Here is a 20383-nt window from a genome sequence, read left to right as displayed (position 1 = left end):
TGGTGCCAGGAAATGCTTGAAGTGTAGATGTGAGGGGGTTTGCAGCAATTGCATACAAGTCCTCCAAGCAGCGATATTCCATTGCATGTGTACACCAAGGCAAATGGGAGCAAATGAATAGGCCCTGCATATGACAGCGCACATAGAAAATGTGCCTCTAGCATGGAGAACATAGCACAGCTAATCAGGTAGGCTGTGTATCACAGGAGATGGGGGTTGTTAGGAAAGACTGGACAACAACAGGGGAAGGGACATAGGGATCAGGCATAGAGATGGTGGGTAGTGATGGGACTGGGGAGATTAACAAAATCTGAATCAAGCAGTTAGGGGTGGGGACAAGTGAACATAAAAAATACTTGGAGATCGACCTGACAGTAGATCGCCTCCAAATTATGCAAGTGAATTTCCAGCCTCTTATTTATTAAATCTTCAGTGCTAGTTAACAAAATCACTCAATTTTCTAAAATTTTTTTTAAACTTCCTGCAGAATCACATCACTATTTACTTAAAAGGTCAGTTTAATAGGATGTGCACATTGCTTTTTAGAAAAAAAAGACTTTTTCAGGAAACACAAAACAATCTCCAGATTTGTTTTGACATTCTTAAGGATAGGTACATCGAGCACAAGTGAGAAAGTTACCAGGGAATGGGACAGATGGGGTTGCTTTGACAGACAGCATAGGCTCGATGAGCCAAATGACCTTCCATGTTGTAAGAATAGGAAAGTACAAGAACTTCTTGTGATAGAAAACATCTTCATGGATGTTTCATAACCTGCTTCACAAGACACAGGGGTGGAGATTGCTACTGGTACTTTGGCAATAAATGACACCATTTGTTTTGAAAATTTCCGTGAAAGACAGACATCATCATACTTAACCCATGTCTGTAAAATCGGACCAAAGACACCTAGTGGCACATACATAACTCACAATGTGCACAAACATGCAGTCTTCATCCCACTTACCAACTGCATGAGTTGCGCAGCACAGAGATGTACTTTCCAACCCTGAGCCTTGCAGACAATTCCTTTCTGATTGGCTATCTCCTGTAGTGTGGGCTTTTTCTCCTCTACAATTAAAGAGAGAGAAGGCATCAGTGCAGGATTACCACGCAGTGAGGAACAAATCAACCAACCGAAAAGGTTACAAGAGATTTTACTTCCTTTTACAGACTAAGAAAATTACATTTGATCAGTTAAGGGTGGATTCAAATCCAAGAACCCTTGAGTTAAAAGGGAACAGTCTAGGCTCTGAGCATCATCCAAACTTCAATCAAAAGATCTTTCAAAACCTAGAATTAAAGCAATATTGCTTTCCAGGTTAGTAATGTAAAATTGAAAGAATGACATTCAAATGGCAACTTACATTTTTTCCAAAAGGTTACACAAACAACAAATTACTTTGGAAGTGCTCTGTCACATTTATTGAATTTGACTCAAGTGGCAATTTTAGTAGAAAGTTGAGTGTTTAAGTCACAATCCAAGATTTCTAGCCTAAACCAAAACTCCTGACCAATGATGGTGGAAAAGGGAGCACTTGCACTAAATATTAAACTAAGTTCCAATGTATGTTTCAGTGGTTCAAATGGATTTAAGCTGTACTTGTCTTGGTAAACATCTACCAGAGTCACCAAAAACACCCAGTCATACATCTTGACGTTTTGTGGATTTTCTGTGCAAATAGCTACACAAGTCTTCCTATTACAGTGTAAGCAAGATCTACGTGATAACACCCCTTGTTGCTCAATTGCCAACTGACAAAAATCTCATTACCAACAATATTAAATATCTTCACATTCTAACAGTAGAGGTAAAATGATAAGCATTTATCCAGCCTAGTTTGGAGATGGCACAGTGACAATACAGGTAATGTACTGCTAAATGCCAGTAGTCTCAAATTCTATTGGTAACAATTTTATTGGTACTAATGATATTGGTAAAGAGAGAAATGAGTTTGAGCAACATGAATTTAGAAAGCTAGGTACCAGAATGTAGAACTTCTAAGGTTGTAATCTTTATATTACTTCTGGTGCCTTGTGCTTTGAGTATAGACATTGTTAGCTGAAATGTGTGGCTGAAGAAATGGTGCAGGAGGGAGAGCTTTGGATTTCTGTGATCATGTCTGGGAAAGTAGGACCTGTACAAGCTAAACAAGTTGCAACTAAACCATAACAGGTCCAACATCCTTGCAGGGAGGTTCGCTAGTGCTGCTGGTGAGGGTTTAAGCTAGTTTGGTAGGGGAGTGGGACATAAAGTATACGTCCAATTGGTGGGGGAGTACATTCAAATCTATAAGGAAAACTAAGTCGAGTAGGCAGAGCAGACACAGGCATGATAAGGCACATGGAAGAAATGCAAGAGGTCTGACCAGCAAAGCAGATGAATTGAGAGCATTGATTATCACATCATTGTTTTCACAGACACTTGGTTAAAAGAAAGGCAGGCCTGGCAACTCAACGGTTCAGGGTATAGAATCTTCAGGTGTGATGTGAAACAAGAGGTGCATTGCAATATTGATTAAGGAGTCTGTTACCACAGTAACGAGGAAGGATATTCTAGAAGGGTATTCAAACAAAGTCATATGGGCAGAGCTTAGGAAGAAAAAAGGGGCATCACTTTACTGGCTGACCCAAGAGTCACTGGGTGACAGGCGAGCAGATATGTAGGCAAATCACAGAATTGCAAGAATTATAGGGTTAATTAAGAAGGGAATTTCAACTTCCCCAACATTAACAAGGCTTGCCTTAGTGTAGAAAGATTATAGGGGGCAGAATTTTTAAGGTGTGTCTAGGAGAACTTTCGGAGCCGGTACAGTCTTACTAGAGAAGGGGCACACTAGATCTAATGTTAGAGGCACAGGGTTGAAGTGTTGGTGGTAAAGCAATTTGGAGATAGTGACCATAACTAAGTTTCAAAGTAATTCTGCAAAGAGACAGGGATGGACCAGAACTTGGAGAAAGGCCATTTCTATCATCATAAGACAGGACCTAGCAAAAAAAGAATGGGAGCGTTACATGCAGTTAAGTCTACATGCACGTATTGGGAGAACGTGTTCCCATAAGGGTGAAAGGCAAGGACAGCAAGTCCAAGGCAGCCTAGAGGCCAAGAGATAGAAAGACAGATAATATGGATTTAGCGGGTATAGAGAACTGAAAGTGGGAGGCCCTCCAGGGTATAGAAAGTATAGGTGGTACTTATTTATAAAAAAAGAGGACAACAAAGAAAGGGGTACGAAATATCACTGGTGGACAAGATTAAGGAAAACCCCAAGCATTGTATTTGTATGTCAAAGGCAGGAGGGTAACCAGGGGAAGAGTAGGGCACATTATGGACTGAAGAGGCAATCTGTATGTGCAGCCAAAGAATGTAGGTGAGGTCTTAAATTACTTCTCATCTGTATTCAGAAAAAAAGGGACATTGTAGTTGGAGAATTCAGGGGGGAGAGAAGAGGAGAGTGACATTCTACAACATGTTATTCTTAAACTGTGAGTTTTAGATGTCTAAGCAGGACTAAAAGGTGAATTATTCCTTAGTGCCTGATGAGATGCATCCCAGGCTACAATGAGAGGAGATAGCTGGGACCCTGTCATATTTTTAAAACTTTGCTTGCCACAGATGAGGTGCCAGATGACTTGAGGACGTTAAAGTAGTACCTTTATTCAAGGAGGGCTGCAGGGACAAACCAGATAATTACATGGTGGCAAGTCCAATGTCAGAGCTAGGGAAGTTATGGAAAAAATTCTGAGAGAAAGCATTAATCCGCATTTGGAAAAGCTGTGATTAATCAAAGATAGCCAGCCTGGTTTTGATAGAGGGACATTCTGTTTGACCAACTGGGTTGGATTTTTTGGAGAGCTAACAAAATGTATTGTTGAGGACAGACTAGTTGATGTAGTCCACAAGGACTTCAGTAAGTTGTTTGACAAGGTCCCACATGGGTGACTGGTCCTGAAGGTTAGAACTCATGGGATCCAAGGCAAGTTGGCAAATTGATCCTAAAATTCACTTGATAGTATGAGGCAGAGGTGAAGGTTGAGGGTTGTTTTTGTGACTGGAAGCCTATGACTAGTGGTGTACCAGAAGTATCAGTGTTGGGATCTTTACTGTTTGTTATATTGTGAATAAAGGAGGTATGATTATCAAGTTCACAGATGACGTGAAAACTGGGTGACATTGACAGCAAGGTGGGTAGTTTTAGACCACAGGACAATATTAATCAGTTGGTAAAAATGGGCAGAGTAATAGGAGATGGAATCTAATCCCAGTAAGTGGGCTGATGCACTGTGGGAGCAGGACTAATAAAGGTAGGACAGAATCAATGCTAGGGCATTAGGGGGTATTAAGGAACAGATGGACCTTGATGTACAAGTCCAGGAATCCCCGAAGGTGGCAGCATTGATAGACAGGATGGTGAAATGGGCATACGGGATACTTGCCTTCATCAATTGGGGCACAGAATATAAGAGCAGGGAGATCACGATAAAACTTTACAAAACACTGGCTAGGCCACAGCTGGAATACTGTGTGCAGTTCTGGTCACTACAGTATAGGAATACATGAGAACACAGGAGAGCGTGCAGAGGAGATTCGCAAGGACATTGCCTCAAGTGGAATGGTTCAGTCACAAGGAGAGACTGGATAAGCTGCGTTTGTTTTTACTTGGAGTAGAGCAGACTGAGGGGACACCTAGAGCGAGAGGCCAGCGTACGGAAACAGCCAAAGAATTCCGAGGAGATAAGTGTTTTTTTCTTTCTTCTAACGGTTTCAGAGATAGCGGGGAGTAACTGCGCAGGTGTGTGATGTAAGTCATTAGCGCGCGCACAGTTTAAGAAGAAGACTGGCATATCCAGCGGGCAGCGTCAGAGCTGAGTGAGAGGAAGCAGAGTGATTTGGGCTTTGGCTCAAGGGGTTTTGGCGTAAAGGGGCGAGGCAGGTGAGTAGCCGGTAAATAAAGGTAAGGTTTACCTGTTATCTGTTAGAAATTTTTTTTTAAGTAGGAAAAAATTAGGCAGGGGGGGGAGAAAAAAGAATTAGTTCAGATGGAGGACATGGCGGTGTGCTGCAGCTGCTCGATGTGGGGATCGTGGCCCTTCCTGCGGTCCAAGATGGCCACATCTGCAGTAAGTGCTTGAGGCTGGAGGAACTTCGGCTCAAAATTGATGAGCTGGAGTTGCAGCTTCAAACACTGCGGAGCATCAGGGAGAGAGAGTTATATAGATACTGTACATCAGGAGACAGTCACCCCCCTTAAAGCAGGTACTTCTGGGTCCAGGAAGTAGATAGAAGGGTGACTATCAGGGGAGGGAAAAGGAAAAAGAAAAAGAAAACAAACAGGCAGATAGGGCACAGGATCCCGGAGGCTGTTCCTCTCAATAACAGGTTTTCCACTTTGGAAGCTGTTGGGGGGGGTGGGCGGTGGGAATGACCTGCAGGGGCCTAGCAGCAGTAGCCAGGTCTCTGGCACTGGGACCGGTCCTGCTGCTCAAAAGGGAAGGGAGGAGAAGAGGAAGGCAGTAGTGATAGGGGACTCAATAGTCAGGGTAACAGATAGGAGGTTCTGCGGCAGTGATCATAAATTTCAGATGGTCTGTTGCCTCCCAGGTGCCAGGGTCTGGAATGTCTCTGATCAAGTCCACAGGATTCTTGAGCAGGAGGGAGAACGGCCAGAAGTCGTGGTTCATGTTGATACCAACGATATAGGTAGGAAGAGGGATGAGGTCCTGAAAAGTGAGTTTAGGGAGCTAGGCAGAAGGCTGAAGAACAGGACCTCAAGGGTAGCAATCTCGGGATTGCTGCCAGTGCCATGTGATAGTGAAGGTAGGAATAGGAGGAGATGGCAAATAAATGCGTGGCTGAGAAGTTGGTGCAGGAGGGAAGGTTTTAGATTTTTGGATCATTGGGATCTCTTCAGGGCAAGGTGGGACCTGTACAGAGAGGACGGGTTACACCCGAACCTGAGGGGGGCCAATATCCTTGCAGCCAGGTTTGCTAGGGTGGTTCAGGAGGATTTAAACTAGTTTGCGAGGGGGATGGGAACCGGAGGAGTAGGTCAGAGGAAGAAGGGGATGGGGAAAAGTCAAATCTAACAGGTAGAGAGGCTTTGAGGAAGGAGAAGCAAAGTAGTAAGGTGGATGGGCTAAAGTGCATTTACTTAAATGTGAGAAGCATCAGGAATAAGGGCAATGAACTGAGAGCTTGGATAAGTACATGGGACTACGATATTGTGGCTATCACAGAGACATGGCTGACATCAGGGTAGGAATGGATATTGAATATTCCTGGTTTTCAGTGTTTTAAAAGGGATGGGGGGTGTGGGGGGGGGGGGGGAAGAAGAGGAGGAGGACGGGTGGCGATACTGGTCAGGGACACTATTACAGCGGTAGAAAGGGCGGATAATGTAAAAGGATCCTCTCTAGAGTCAATATGGGTGGAAGTTAGGAACAAGAAAGGAGCAGTTACTCTACTGGGAGTATTCTATAGGCCCCCTGGTAGAAGTAGGGATACTGAGGAGCAGACTGGGAGGCAGATTTTGGAAAGATGCAAAAATAACAGGGTTATTATAGTGGGAGACTTCAACTTCCCAAATATTGATTGGCACCTGCTAAGTGCCAAAGGTTTAGATGGGGCAGAGTTTGTGAAGTGTGTACAGGACGGATTCCTGTCACAGTATGTTGACCGGCCCGACTAGAGGGAATGCCATATTAGATCTAGTTTTAGGTGATGAACCGGGTCAGGTGACAGATCTATCGGTGGGTGAGCATTTGGGGAACAGTGACCACTGCTCCATAACCTTTAGAATTGTCATGGACAGGGATAGGAGCAAAGAGGACAGGAAGATATTTAATTGGGGAAAGGCGAATTAGGAGGCTATAAGATAAGAACTTGAGAGTGTAAATTGTGGTGACATTTTTGAAGGTAAAGGTACTATAGAGATGTGGTCGATGTTCAGGGATCTCTTGCAGGATGTTAGGGATAAATTTGTCCTGGTGAGGCAGAGAAGGAATGGTAGGGTGAAGGAACCATGGGTGACAAGAGAGGTGGAACAGCTAGTTAGGAAGAAGGTGGCAGCATACATAAGGTGTAAGCAGCAAGGATCAGACAGGGCTCATGAGCAATATAGAGTAGCAAGGAGGGAACTTAAGAAGGGGCTGAGGAGAGCGAGAAGGGGACAGGAAAAGGCTTTGGCGAGTAGGGTTAAGGAGAATTCCAAGGCTTTTTTCTCGTATGTGAAGAGCAGAAGAATGGCTAGAGTAAAGGTGGGTCCGATTAAAGACAAAGGTGGGAAGATGTGCCTGGAAGCTGTGGAAGTGGGTGAGGTTCTCAATGAATACTTCTCTTCAGTATTCACCAAGGACAGGGGTCTTGATGATGCTGAGGACAGTGTTGGTAAGGGTAATGTTCTAGAGTATGTAGATATCAAGAGAGAGGATGTGTTGGAGCTGTTAGAAAATATTAGGACAGATAAGTCCCTGGGGCCTGACTGAATATTCCCCACGCTGCTTCGTGAGGCGAGGGAGGAGATTGCTGAACCATTGGCTAGGATCTTTGAGTCCTCGTTGTCCACAGGGATGGTACCGGAGGATTGGAGGGTGGCAAATGTTGTCCCCTTATTCAAAAAAGGTAGTAGGGATAGTGCAGGGAATTACAGACCAGTGAGCCTTCTGTCTGTAGTGGGTAAGCTGCTAGAAAGGATTCTAAGAGATAGGATCTGTGATCATTTAGAGGATCATGGACTGATTAGGGACAGCTAGCATGGCTTTGTGAAGGGAAGATCTTACCTCACAAGCCTGATAGGGTTCTTTGAGGAGGTGACCAGGAAGATTGACGAGGGTAGTGCAGTAGATGTGGTCTACATGGATTTAGTAAGGTGTTTGACAAGGTTCCGCATGGTAGGCTTCTTCATAGGTCAGAGGGCAAGGGATCCAGGGAGGCTGGGCCCTGTGGACTCAGAATTGGCTTGCCTGTAGGAAGCAGAGGGTTGGTGGAAGGAGTGCATTCGGATTGGAGGGCTGCAACTAGTGGTGTCCCACAGAGATCGGTTCTGGGACCTCTACTGTTTGTGATATTTATTAATGGAATTAGATGAGGGGGTGGAAGAGTAGGTTAGCAAGTTTGCGGATGACACAAAGATCGGTGGTGTTGTGGATAGTGTGGAAGGCTGTTGAAGCTTACAGAGGGATATTGATAGAATGCAGAGCTGGGCTGACAAGTGGCAGATGGAGTTCAATCCGGAGAAGTGTGAGGTGGTACACTTTGGAAGGACAAACTCCAAGGCGGAGTACAAGGTTAATGGCAGGATTCTGTGCAGTGTAGAGGAGCAGAGGGATCTGGGGGTTCATATCCACAGATCACTGAAAGTTACCTCACAGGTGGATAGGGTAGTTAAGAAAGCTTATGGGATGTTAGCTTTCATAAGTCATGGGATCGAGTTTAAGAGCCTCGGAGTAATGATGCAGCTTTACAAAACTCTGGTTCGACCACACTTGGAGTACTGTGTCCAGTTCTGGTCGCCTCATTATAGGAAGGATGTGGAGGCATTGGAAAGGGTGCAGAGGAGATTTACCAGGATGCTGCCTGGATTAGAGAGTATGGATTATGAGGAGAGACTAAAGGAGCTAGGGCTTTACTCATTGGAGAGGAGGAGGATGAGGGGAGACATGATAGAGGTATACAAAATATTAAGAGGAATAGACGGAGTGGACAGCGAGCACCTCTTTCCCAGGGCACCAATGCTCAATATAAGAGGGCATAACTTTAAGGTAATGGATAGGAAGTTCAAGGGAGACGTCAGAGGGAAGTTTTCACCCAGAGAGTGGTTGGAGCATGGAATGTGCTGCCTGGGGTGGTGGTGGAGGCTGATACGTTGGGCAACTTCAAGAGATTGTTAGCTAAGCATATGGAGGAATTTAAGATAGAGGGATATATGGGAGGAAGGGGTTAGATAGTCTTAGGAGTGGTTTGAAGGTTGGCACAACATGGTGGGCCGCAGGGCCTGTATTGTTCTATGGTTCTAATCAAGGTATATGACATTACGAGGGGCAGAGATAGGGGTACATAGCAAGAAACATTTCCCCATAGCAGAGGTGCCTAAAACCATACAACACAGGTTTAGAGTTAGGGACAAGAGATTTAAAAAGGATACGAGGAAGAATGTTTTCTCCCAGAGGGAGGTTAATATCTGTATCGCACTGGCTGAGGGGGTGGTGGAGGCAGAGAATACCATAATATTTTAGTATATAGATGAACACTTGAATTGCACAGGATAGAAGGCTATGGATCAAGTGCTAGAAAGTGGGATTAGTGTAGATAGGTATTTGATGGTCTGCACAGTGTGCCCAAGAGCCTGCTTCTGTGTTATATGACTAATTTATCTGGAAGCTGCTTTTTGATACAGTTTCTAATATTCCTTGTTTTATGTAGAAATCATATCAAAAAGCCAATATTGACAACCTGGGCTGAAGCCATGGTGCACACTAAAGAGATGTCTCTAAACACAAGGAACGTTGCAGGTTGAAAAGGTTCATGACTTTGACTTGGAAGCAGTTAAAAATACTGGCCATCAGCTTCATCCTAATGTAGCAGGAATGGAAATAACATCTCACCTTTGACTTTCACATCGCTATATCTTTGGAAATGATGATAAGCTGCCTTCCAGGGGTTCCTGTAATGTCGGAGTAACGTAACCGGAGGCCTGGGGCGCACGGGCACATACCTGACACCCTCTTCATCTGCAACACAAGATTTTGGTTGGGTGGAGAGATTTTGGAAAGGTGAGGAGAGCAAGAATTTGCACTGCCAAAATATAGATGCTGCCTTGGGTTAGGATTGAGTGACAATTCTAATAGGCAGGCACGCCACATCCCTCCTCTCCTCTCTGGTGAGGTTACAACCACACTCCCATTCCCCCCTCCCACTAGGTTACAACCATTGCTCCACTCCCCTCAGGACTTACAACCCTCCTTCCCCCTCACGAGTACAAACACCAGTCTTCATTTTAGCTGCAAATCTGTTTTACCTATATATTCCTTTGGTGGCGATTTCCTCTTCTCTGCTTTGAGCAGCACCGGCTTGCTGCTGCTATTCTTTTCCTCGTCCGTACTATTTGTTTCCATGATTTCACTTTCTTCCGTGGAGATGATGTGCTGTTGTTTACGAGGTTTCTTTCGGGGAGATGCACCCGGCGGCAGCTCGTTCCCAGGAAGGCTGAGGTTATTCACCATTGGGGTCAGAGCAGATGACGTCACCGACATGTTTTGCGATGTTGATACTGCAACTGGGAGGTGGTGGTGGCAGAGCACGAGAGAGAGGGGGAGAGAGAAAAGGAAAAATAAAAAGAGAAAAGGGAAAAAGAGCAACAGTCAAAGAGAGAGAAATAGTGAAAAAAGAGGGAGAGAACATTAATGCAAGAGAGGGAGAAAAATTAGAGTTGAGAGGAAATGAGAGGCAGAAACAGAGGGAAAAACAGTGAGAGTATGTATGAGAGAACGAGAAAGGGAGAGTAATCAGAGAGAAAGAGGGAGATGAACAGGAAGAGAAGAAAGAGATTTAAAAAGAGACATTCACATAGAGGGACAGAAAAAGAGAAAATGAATGAAAAACCAAAAAAAACAAGGACATAGCATCTAAACAACCTTCATATTGTTGAAAATCCTAGCCAATTCTAACCCAAACCCTCTGCTAATTAATGGGTATGAGTAAGCTATCTGGGTGGACTGGCTCACCAATTGTCCCCTCTCCTGGGAGTGATACTAAAGACTCCCTGGGTTACAAACAGGTTCCATTTTTATAGACATCCTTAAGTCGATTTTGTCCGTAAGTCAAAAAAATTAAAAAAAACACTTGATAGGATAACCATACCACCACAGTATTGCAATGAATGGCATCAAAAGCACATAAAACTCATAAGAACAATTACTAAAAGGGGGGGGGAGAAACTATTTCGCTGCTCATGGGATCAACGCATATGTCAGATGTTTGAATTTAATCATATCCACTTGTATGCAGGGAGTGTCTAAAATCCAGGCATTTGTGTGGGGACAGTCTGTAAACTGTACTCAGTGATTTCACACATGGCTCAGAAGTACATTTACAGTTGGAATTCAAGTGGCAATATGCAGTCTTCTCTCTGACCAACAAACCATCTGCTGGAGGAACTCAGCGGGTTCAGCAGCATCTGTGGAAGGAAATAGTGCGCCCCCACCTCCCCAAGTTGCTGCTCAACCCGCTGAGTTCCTCCAGCAAATTATGTGTTGCTCCAGATTCCAGCACCTGCAATCTCGTCTCTCCTTCTCCCTGACCATTACTTTCCTCAAAAATTCCAGCCTACTCTTACAAAAAAATCTGCCCTGCCAGTAGACACAGAATATTGTATCCATAGGCACAAGCACTCTTCTGCAAGTATGAAAGACAAATTATTCAAGCTTAACCTTCACAAAAAAATTGCCTTCCTTGACAATAATTTGAATGATTACAGTGCTCCTGAATGCCTCCCACTAGGTCATGGGATGCTGGGCTCAGCAGTTAATTTCATTCACCTGCCTCCCGCATTCTCCAGAAAAAAATGTTAGCATTAGTTGCCTATTCCCCAGATGAAAACAGAATTCAATGCACCAAAGTCAATTTTTACATGTGCTCTGCAGAGAGAATACCTACTTGATACAGGCAGTGCATCTGCAGACTCGCTCTCCTGTTTGATTTTCACCTCTGGTAACGTTGAGCTCATGGAGACAGGTACAGAGATGGCAACTGGTTGCGATGGTGGAGCTACCACTGTAGCCATGGAGACTGAAATTGGAGGAGTGGTGGAGACTGCTGCTGTAACAGTTGACAAAGCTGTAGGCTGAGGATGGGGAGCAGCTGCTGCAATGAGTGTTGGGATTGGTGGCGGAGGCTGCTGAGAACTCGGCTGTCCTGATATGGGCATGGATTCCATACTCTGGTTGCTGACTGCTTCCATTGCAACAGCCACTGGCGTGGTCATGGAAACATGGATCTCTGGCTTAGATTTTGTTCTGAAAAAGTTAAAAGCAATCGAAATCAAATATCAAAATACCCCATCAGCTGCTCCAAAAGAATACCTTCAAGGATAGGCAGGTTTATTTACGGCTCAGTGACAGCATCGAGTCCGAGGTTGTTGAATATTTCACTCTCAAGGCACAAACACACAAAACTAGCCTACATAGCAGTGTCAGGCAATCATGCGATTCTGCTTCCATGGTATTAAAGGAATTCTGCATCGTGGAATTGCAGTCTTTGGTGAGGGTTCTGTGCGCCTGAGTGAATGCAATAGATCCTGAACAACATTTCCCAGCCGAACATCACAAAACAGATTACCTGGTCACCATCACACTCTGTACAAATCACCTGAGATAACTCCTACACTTCAAAATAATTAGTTCATTATAAACTACCTTCAGGACACTGAGACTGTGCAAAGCTCAAATTTAAGTTTGCTCAATTAAGAATGCAAGGCCACCATTAAAGGAAGATTCAAATTTCAGTATTTGATGACATGAATGAAAATTTTCTATCCTCTCCATCTTCAGTCAGAACTGCTTTTCATCCAAGTAAATCCCCATCCATTCATTAACTTCACTTAATCTCACTCAATGATCTCTACAGTAGGCAGTAGGAGCCACACAACCTTATGCAATAAGAACACTCTGTTCAGATGCTCAGCCTTAAACCAGTGAGCCTACTAAACAGTCCATATGATTATCAATCCAAGCGTAACTAAAAGCCTAAATTTTTTAAACAGACAGGCAGGTGCAGTGGGCACCTTGAGTACTGCAGTAAGGGGTGATTCCATTTCTCACAAGGTACAAGTTAAAAATGTTTAGGTGAAAGCTGAAACTTTAACACTTCAGCTTCAATTTATATGGAGTACGCCATATAAAAGGCAAGCATGTTGAAGCCTTGCTGAGGCAGGTTATTTTAAAACTCAGTCTTACAGAAAATGAAATAGTCCTTTAAGATTAAGATTCACCATTAAATTAAAAGTTGCATTTATAAAGCACCTGTCATGTCCTTTTACTACATTCCAAGGTACTTTTAAAGTGTAGTCACAAAAGGAAAAGTAATGGAGAAATAGTGGCCAATTTGTGCACGGCAAGCTCTCACAAACAACAATGATAGTTTCTAGAGATCATTACATCCATCCACCTGAGAAAAGCAGACAGCACCCCTGTTCAATATCTCATCCAAAAGGCAATTCCTTGAACTGTGAAGTACCCATGCAGTTCTTGTAGTAACGTGCCAGGAATTGTACTTGATTATCTCGGACTAAACCTGGAACCTTACGATAGCCATGCTATCAGTGAGCATAGGCTATAGGGGGCATATTCAAGTGTGGAATCAATTGATTAATCTGCTACCTTTCAACTGAAAGGCCCAAACTGAGCAGTCATGTTATTAGATGCAAATGAGCAAAAAAAAATTTCAAAAATCCAGTATTAACAGCTAAAGCAGCTTTAGTATACACTAGTTCGTTGTCATCTTTATCACTCGGGAAACTTGGCAAAACCACACAGCAGACAATAGAACAGGTCGTGCGTTCAGGAAGAATCCCCATCAGCAGTCAGGTGCAGCGTGATTTACAGCTGCCCTCAAGTTAACTGGCCTGTATATTCCAATCATCTTACATATCGCAGGCAAGTTTCACGTGTGAACAACATCTGTGATTAGGAACTTGCTTTGTTATTTTTCTGCTGCAGAATGAAAAGCCATCAGCAACTCAGAGACAAGCAATGATAAAGATGGACTGGAGCAATATCTCAAGTGCAATTAAATAATGCCTAGCTGTTCTCCTGGAGAGTAACACTTCAGTCTGTAGATCCAATGTACAAAGGACAGGGAATTTGAGACACAGAGGCCTAGAGAAGAGCAGCACAAGGATAATGAACAGATGTGCCTAGGGTAGATTCTACCCACTCACACTGGCAGACAGTACAGCCAAATGTTTAGTGACTTCACTGGGTCTGGTAAGCAAGGAGGATAAACCAACCATCTCTTCCAAAAATAAACACAGCATGCAGCAAACCTGTCACGTGAGTGACCTCCTTCCACAAGCCACTAAATACGTTCAAATACTTACCATAAAAGGTGTGACCTTCACAGCTGTGCTTTCACCCTAATACTGCCTCAAAGATCAGCAGAAAATTCTCTCTGTAGCAACACACAAAGCAGCTCAGGCTGTAGCTATGGAGGGAAGTGGGCGGTTGACGTTTCGATCTAGACCCTTCATCTGGACTTATGCTCGATGCCTAACATGAACCCCTGAAGGCACTGAACTCTCTGTTCACTAGGATACACTAATATGATAACAGTCACCCTTGATGGCATTCCTATATGGAGCCTATGGATCCAACCATCAGATTTTCACCTAAATCTGCACTTCCTGACAAGGGCAATGGATACCCATCAAGAGTCAGACCCACAATTGATTCCTACCCAACTCAGAGATTAACTTCCAAGGTTAACTCCAAATTACCTGCCTACAGTTAACAGAGCAGGGGTCAAACCTGGAGAATTTTTTGGTCTCGGGTACTTGATAGGTAACACCTCCTGAGCCCTCAGGGTATTAGCAGGTGATCTGCAATGGGGCAGGATTTATTTAGACCTCAGAGCAGGTCACTTTTCTTGCTTCAAGAGCTGAATAAAAAGGAGCGATTGCAAAATTCTAATCTCACCCAACTGGCCGTGGGGATCCAGATGCATTCCGCATTGTGCCATCTAACCGAGGGCTCGTAGCCTCTGTTGGCTGAGGAGGAATGAGACTCTTCCGAACAGCCATGCTGAAAACAAGGAACATGAAAATTTAAACTAGGCTGGTAAATAACATGCCATTTTTATTTCAGATAATAATCTGGAGAGTAGAAGCATAATTGCAACTCAGTGGCATCTTTAGTTAACTGAACAGTTCCAGGCAACAAGTTCAGAAGGACAATAACTTCAACCAAATTTCTGGCTCCAACATATATTGATTAAGCAGAAGAAAAAAGACTTCAGATATTGGAAATCCAAAATAAAAACAGAAAATGCTGGAAACACTCAGAACTGTCTTCCAGAACAGGATCTTGGACCTGAAACATTAACTGTTTTCTCTTTCCACAGATGCTGCCTGACCTGCTAAGTGTTTCTAGCATTTTCTCTTTTCATATGGTGGTCAAGTGTACATCTACCAAACCAAATATATTACCATTTCTAATCCTTTTAAAAACAATGACGACATCAACCACCTTGAACAAGACTCTAATAACAACACTGAGTTAGTTTGCCTTGGCAATCAAAAAGCATCTTTATTGGCTATGGCTATAGAAGCCAGAGTTAAGTGATTTCAGATGTGAATTGGAAATGCCAGTTCATTTGCTATATTAGCAAGCATAGGCCGTGTGCCAATGGTTTAGGTAGTAGAGCTGCTGCCTCACAGTGCCAGAGACCCAGGTTCAATCCTGACCTCTGGCGCTCCTCAACATGGAGTTTGCATGTTCTCCTTGTGACTGCATGGGTTCCTCTGTGTGCTCTGGTTTTCTCCCACACTACTAAGATGTGCAGGTTGGTAGGTTAACTGACCATAGCAAATGCTGTAGGTGTAGAATGGTAAGAATTGGTTTATTGGTTTATTATTGTCACTTGTACCGAGGTACAGTGAAAAGCTTGTCTTACAAACTGATCATACAGGTCAATTCATTACGCAATGCAGTTACATTGAATTAGTACAGAGTGCATTGATGTAGTACGGGTAAAAACAATAACAGTACAGAGTAAAGTGTCACAGCTACAGAGAAAGTGCAGTGCAATAAGGTGCAAGGTCACAACAGGTAGAGCGTGAGGTCATAGTCCATCTCACTGTATAAGAGAACCATTCAATAGTCTTATCACAGTGGGGGTAGAAGCTGTTCTTAAGTCTGGTGGTACGTGTCCTCAGGCTCCTGTATCTGGGAATGGGGTGGGGCAGAATCTGGGATTAGTATCAATGGCAGCTGATGATCAGCTTCAGTGGACTGAGGGGCATGTGCTCTATGTCTCTACAAAGATACTGGAATCGTGTAAAGATTAGACTGAGTGGTTTATGAGATTTATTTCCCATCATATCATTTCCCCTTCTTTCACAAAATACAGATCTGATGAATGCAAGACCCTGTTAACATGATTAGACAAATTTCACTGCACGTGCCAAGCAACTGAAAAGAATTTGCTGGTGTCTAAATTTGTCTTTTATCATTTATCAGCTTGACTGGGCAAAGTCCAGTTAAATGCTCTTACCCATCGGAGGCTGGTTTCTTCCGCAGAATACTGGGTCGTGGCGAAGATCCCTTGCTGGAGCGGTGGTACTGCTGCTCTGAGTGTGGGTCTGAATCCAGTTGTGACAGCAGGCGTTGCACTGAACGTGCTTAATGGGATTTGCTACAATGGTGGCTTCCAATCCGTCAACAACCACTGCTGAAAAACAGGCAAAAGTATGCACCTATATGATGCCTCTCATGGATTCACGTTTAAAACACATTCACCATCAAAGACAGAATGGAGACACGGCTCAAGTAAAAAGCATCAAGCAAATTTCAGAGATGTAACGCTAACAGGATGGTCTGGAGGCAAACTGCAAGGTGAAACTTCTCATTTAAGCACCAAAGTTTACCCACATCCCACCAGCAATTACTGAAAGTCTACTAAAAGCCTATTATTACCTAGCTCGATGCTTTTGTTACAGAAAGGAGCATTCGTTATTCCCAATCCCGACTACTTCCTAAACTGGTTGGGATGCTGAGTGATGTATAGAACCGTGAATGGTATAACTGATCAAGGAGATCAGGATCCACTCTCCACTCATCCACCTGCTGCCTCTTGGCATACGCTCCCAAGGCACAAAAGTACACTTTCATTTCTATTCAATTGATCATAGTGCCCTTAAGCAAGCTATAGCCAATGAAGCGCTTTAAAGTGTGGTTATTATTGTAGCCAATATACCCTACAGTGGTGAATAGATGGAGATAAATATTGGCCAAGTCACTGGAGAGAACTTCCCTGTTCTTCTCTGAACTACATCATTGGATCATAGAACAGATGGGACTTTGGTTTAGTACCTCGTCTGGAGATGGGACCTTGGTGCAGCACTTCCTTACCACAGAAATCAAGAGCAGATTACAATCTGTGCTCAAGATTTTTTTTTGGGGGGTGGGGGGAGAGGGAGGACTTGAATTCACATTTTTCTGATAGCGCTCTTTAGTAACATTACATTCTGCACATACGCTGATAATGCAGTGCTCTCCCTCAATGCCACGTCCTATCCCATCCACAACCTCATGCCAGGCAACTTGTCCAACATGCAAACCTGAATGAGCCAAAATTTCCTTCAAATAAACTTTGGGCAGACCAAGGCTCCATTATCTTCATAACCCATCACAAATATCACTGATTTTCTAATGAGTCCATTTCTCACCCTAAGGCCAAATCACTGGTGTCGTTTCTGACCAGAACTGAGCCTTCAGCTCCATATCCCTCCTTCACCAGTCCACCAACTTTACCTCCAGACTTGTCCCTCCCATTGCCTTAACTCAACTGATAAGTCCTTGATGCTTTACTTCACATTACTATGATGTCCCCCTAATTATCCTCTAGTTGTCCAGACTCTATAAATTTGTGGTCACCCAAAACTCTGCTGCCCCACATCGTACAATGCATCAAGTCCTATTCACCAGTGCAACAATGCCACTACTTTAAAATTCTTACCTGGGTTTACAAATCTGTGGTCTCACTCCTCATCAACTCTAATCACCTCTTGTGCCATAATCATTCTCCAGTTCCAGCTTGAGCACCCATCCAACTTCTTTCACCCCACCACTGACATTGGAACTTCAATTTTTTAGGCTCCAAGTTCAGGCATTCCCCCCCTAATTCCTCCCTTCAAATCTACCCCTTTAATGAGGCAATTGGTCACCTGAATTACTGGCTCAGTGTCATATTACCCTCCCATGAAGCAATGTAGGACAGTTTACAAAATTAAAGACATTATATAATTGCAAACTGATCTCCAAATTATTAGTCCAGTACCTTATCATGACAAACTACATCCAGCTTGTTACCAACCCTTGAGTACAATTACAACATTAGGATCACAGAAATGGAGCTACAATATGCCCTTACCAACAATAAAGTCAAATATCAGGGATGAATATATTACAAAAGTACATAAATTACAAGAATCAAAATCACAAAGCTCAGGAGGCCATTCAACTCATTTCCTTGAGTTCTTTGAGCCAAAGGACAATTTGCACTTAAAATCCCAATAGATTTCACAGATGCAGATTTCAAATAAGAAAACATTAGGAAAGGCTGGTCAGAGAGGCTTTGAGGTGCAGACAAAGCAATTATTCTCACATTTCTGCACATTCACCAAGAACCCAGGATGTCTTCTTTATCCAGCATACACCCTATTCTCCCTCAGAAGATCTACTCTCACAATCTTCCAGACAAGTAACTAAATACACAAAAAAAATCAACTCCCTAAGACTTTTATCAATTACCTTCAATTTATGTACTCTTGTTACCAATTCTCCTGCAAATGAAATAGCTTCTCCCTCTGTACAATCAAAATTCGCCACAAAATTTTTATATTACTGTGAAATCTATCGTTTGTTCCAAGGAGAACAATCCCAGTTTCCTTTCTTTCTTCATATAATCAAAGTCTCTCACCATTCTAGTAATGTTCCTCTGCACCCACTTCCTTCCAAAAGTTTGGTAACCAGAATAAGTGCTCTTGCAAAGGTCCAATCAGAGGTTCATAAAAATTTACAACCACCTTAATTCCACCTCCATTTACCAAGCTCAGAATCTTGAATTCAGCTTTAAAGCTTTGAAAATTTATTCTACCACCTTCAATAATCTTGGTATGAGAACCTACCTCTCCATTCTCATTACAATTGAGTGTAAAATATAATAACTTCAACCTCATTACAGTCTGAGAATAAAACATAATAAAATGGACTAAAATTTCAAGAATTCAGCCACAATTGCTTCACCAGACAGACACTCAAGATGTGTTCTTGCTAATAAGTACAAGGCTACTAGGAGATATGGCCAAGCCAATCAATTAACTCCCCCCTCCAGGTTTCAAACTGTATTTTCCCCTTTACCTGGTGGTTTGTTCTCTGTGGTCTGTTGGGGGCCAAGTGATGCAGGCTGCAGAGCCTGGGTGCCAATAGTTGTTGACTGAATTCCCTGAGCCCCAAGTGAAGCTGGCTGAATTCCTTGGGGGCCAATTGAAGTAGGCTGTAGCCCCTGGGCAGTGATCGATGCTGGCTGGAGCCCCTGAATGTGACGCGTGTGTGGGGTATCCACAGTCATCAGCTGCATGGGGTTCAGATGGACAGTGGAAGCCACGCCCACACCCGCCTGAGCCGCAATCGCTGCTGCAGACACAGAGCTCGGTGCTTGTGCTGAAACTGAGATGGAGAGTGGACATTAATTGTTTTCTTAAATAACAGCACACTTCCTTTTTTTTGGACCAGTTATAGAATTATAGACTTATTCCCCTTAAACCCCGCATATTAGCAATATTCATTAGATATGAAAAAATAAAGTAACTTGCCCCCCACAGCTACTAATATAAACACAATGATTCTTCTGAACTTATTAGCAGCAAAATGATTTGCCTTTTAAGTTTGAAGAAGAGCAGGTTATTATGCATGACTTGCAGACAAAATCCTCCTGTTAATGGCCCCACTCTCCACCACTCCAGTGAGTTAGAGGAAAACAGAATCATAGAAATTTACAGCATAGGTAAACTATTAACCTTATCACACTGTCCATTGAATTGCATTACAAATTTCTTTTAAAAGTGATGGATTTCTGCCTTTCTGGCAGACAATTCCAGGACCTCATCTAACTCTGGTTGGATAAAATCACTTCTCAACTCTAATTTTTAAGTTTGTTCAAGGTCAACATTTATTACCCATTAAATGAACAGCTTGCAACCCACTTCAGGAGGCAAAGTTTGAGTCAACCACATTGTTTGTAACGGGAGTCATATATAGACCAAACCAGATGAGAACAGTAGATTTTGTTCCCTGTAGTACAGTAATGAACCAGATTGTTTTGTTCTTAAGAAAACAATTCCATAGTTTAAATTCCAGTTTTAATTAATTACTTGAATTTAAATTTCCCACGTGCTTTATTGGGATTTGAACTCTTGCCTCCAGAACAATAGCCCAGGCCTTTGGATACTAGCCCAGTAACTTAACCGTTATGCTTTTGTACCCTTTGAACCAATTATTTTAAATTTATTCCTCTTTGTTATGGACCTATTGGCAATGGGAAATACAGTATCTACCCTGTTTTTCATAATATATAACATCTCAAGTTAATCTTCCCTCCGCTAACATTAGC

The 20383-nt window shown here is 43.1% G+C and overlaps 1 protein-coding gene across 1 annotated transcript in view; it reads right to left on the bottom strand.

The window, feature by feature from the left end:
* The window catches only part of LOC127571344 (histone deacetylase complex subunit SAP130-like), a 59663-nt gene that overhangs the window by 9730 nt on the left and 29550 nt on the right, over positions 1-20383 (bottom strand). The window contains 8 exon segments of the mRNA XM_052017633.1: positions 968-1071; positions 9604-9729; positions 10017-10274; positions 11654-12012; positions 14689-14793; positions 16265-16316; positions 16319-16441; positions 19132-19440. Coding sequence (XP_051873593.1) covers positions 968-1071; positions 9604-9729; positions 10017-10274; positions 11654-12012; positions 14689-14793; positions 16265-16316; positions 16319-16441; positions 19132-19440 — 1436 coding nt within the window.

This window comes from Pristis pectinata, chromosome 6 (genome assembly GCF_009764475.1).
Source record: "Pristis pectinata isolate sPriPec2 chromosome 6, sPriPec2.1.pri, whole genome shotgun sequence".
NCBI lineage: Eukaryota > Metazoa > Chordata > Chondrichthyes > Rhinopristiformes > Pristidae > Pristis > Pristis pectinata.
This window is presented reverse-complemented; position numbering and strand designations above follow the sequence as displayed.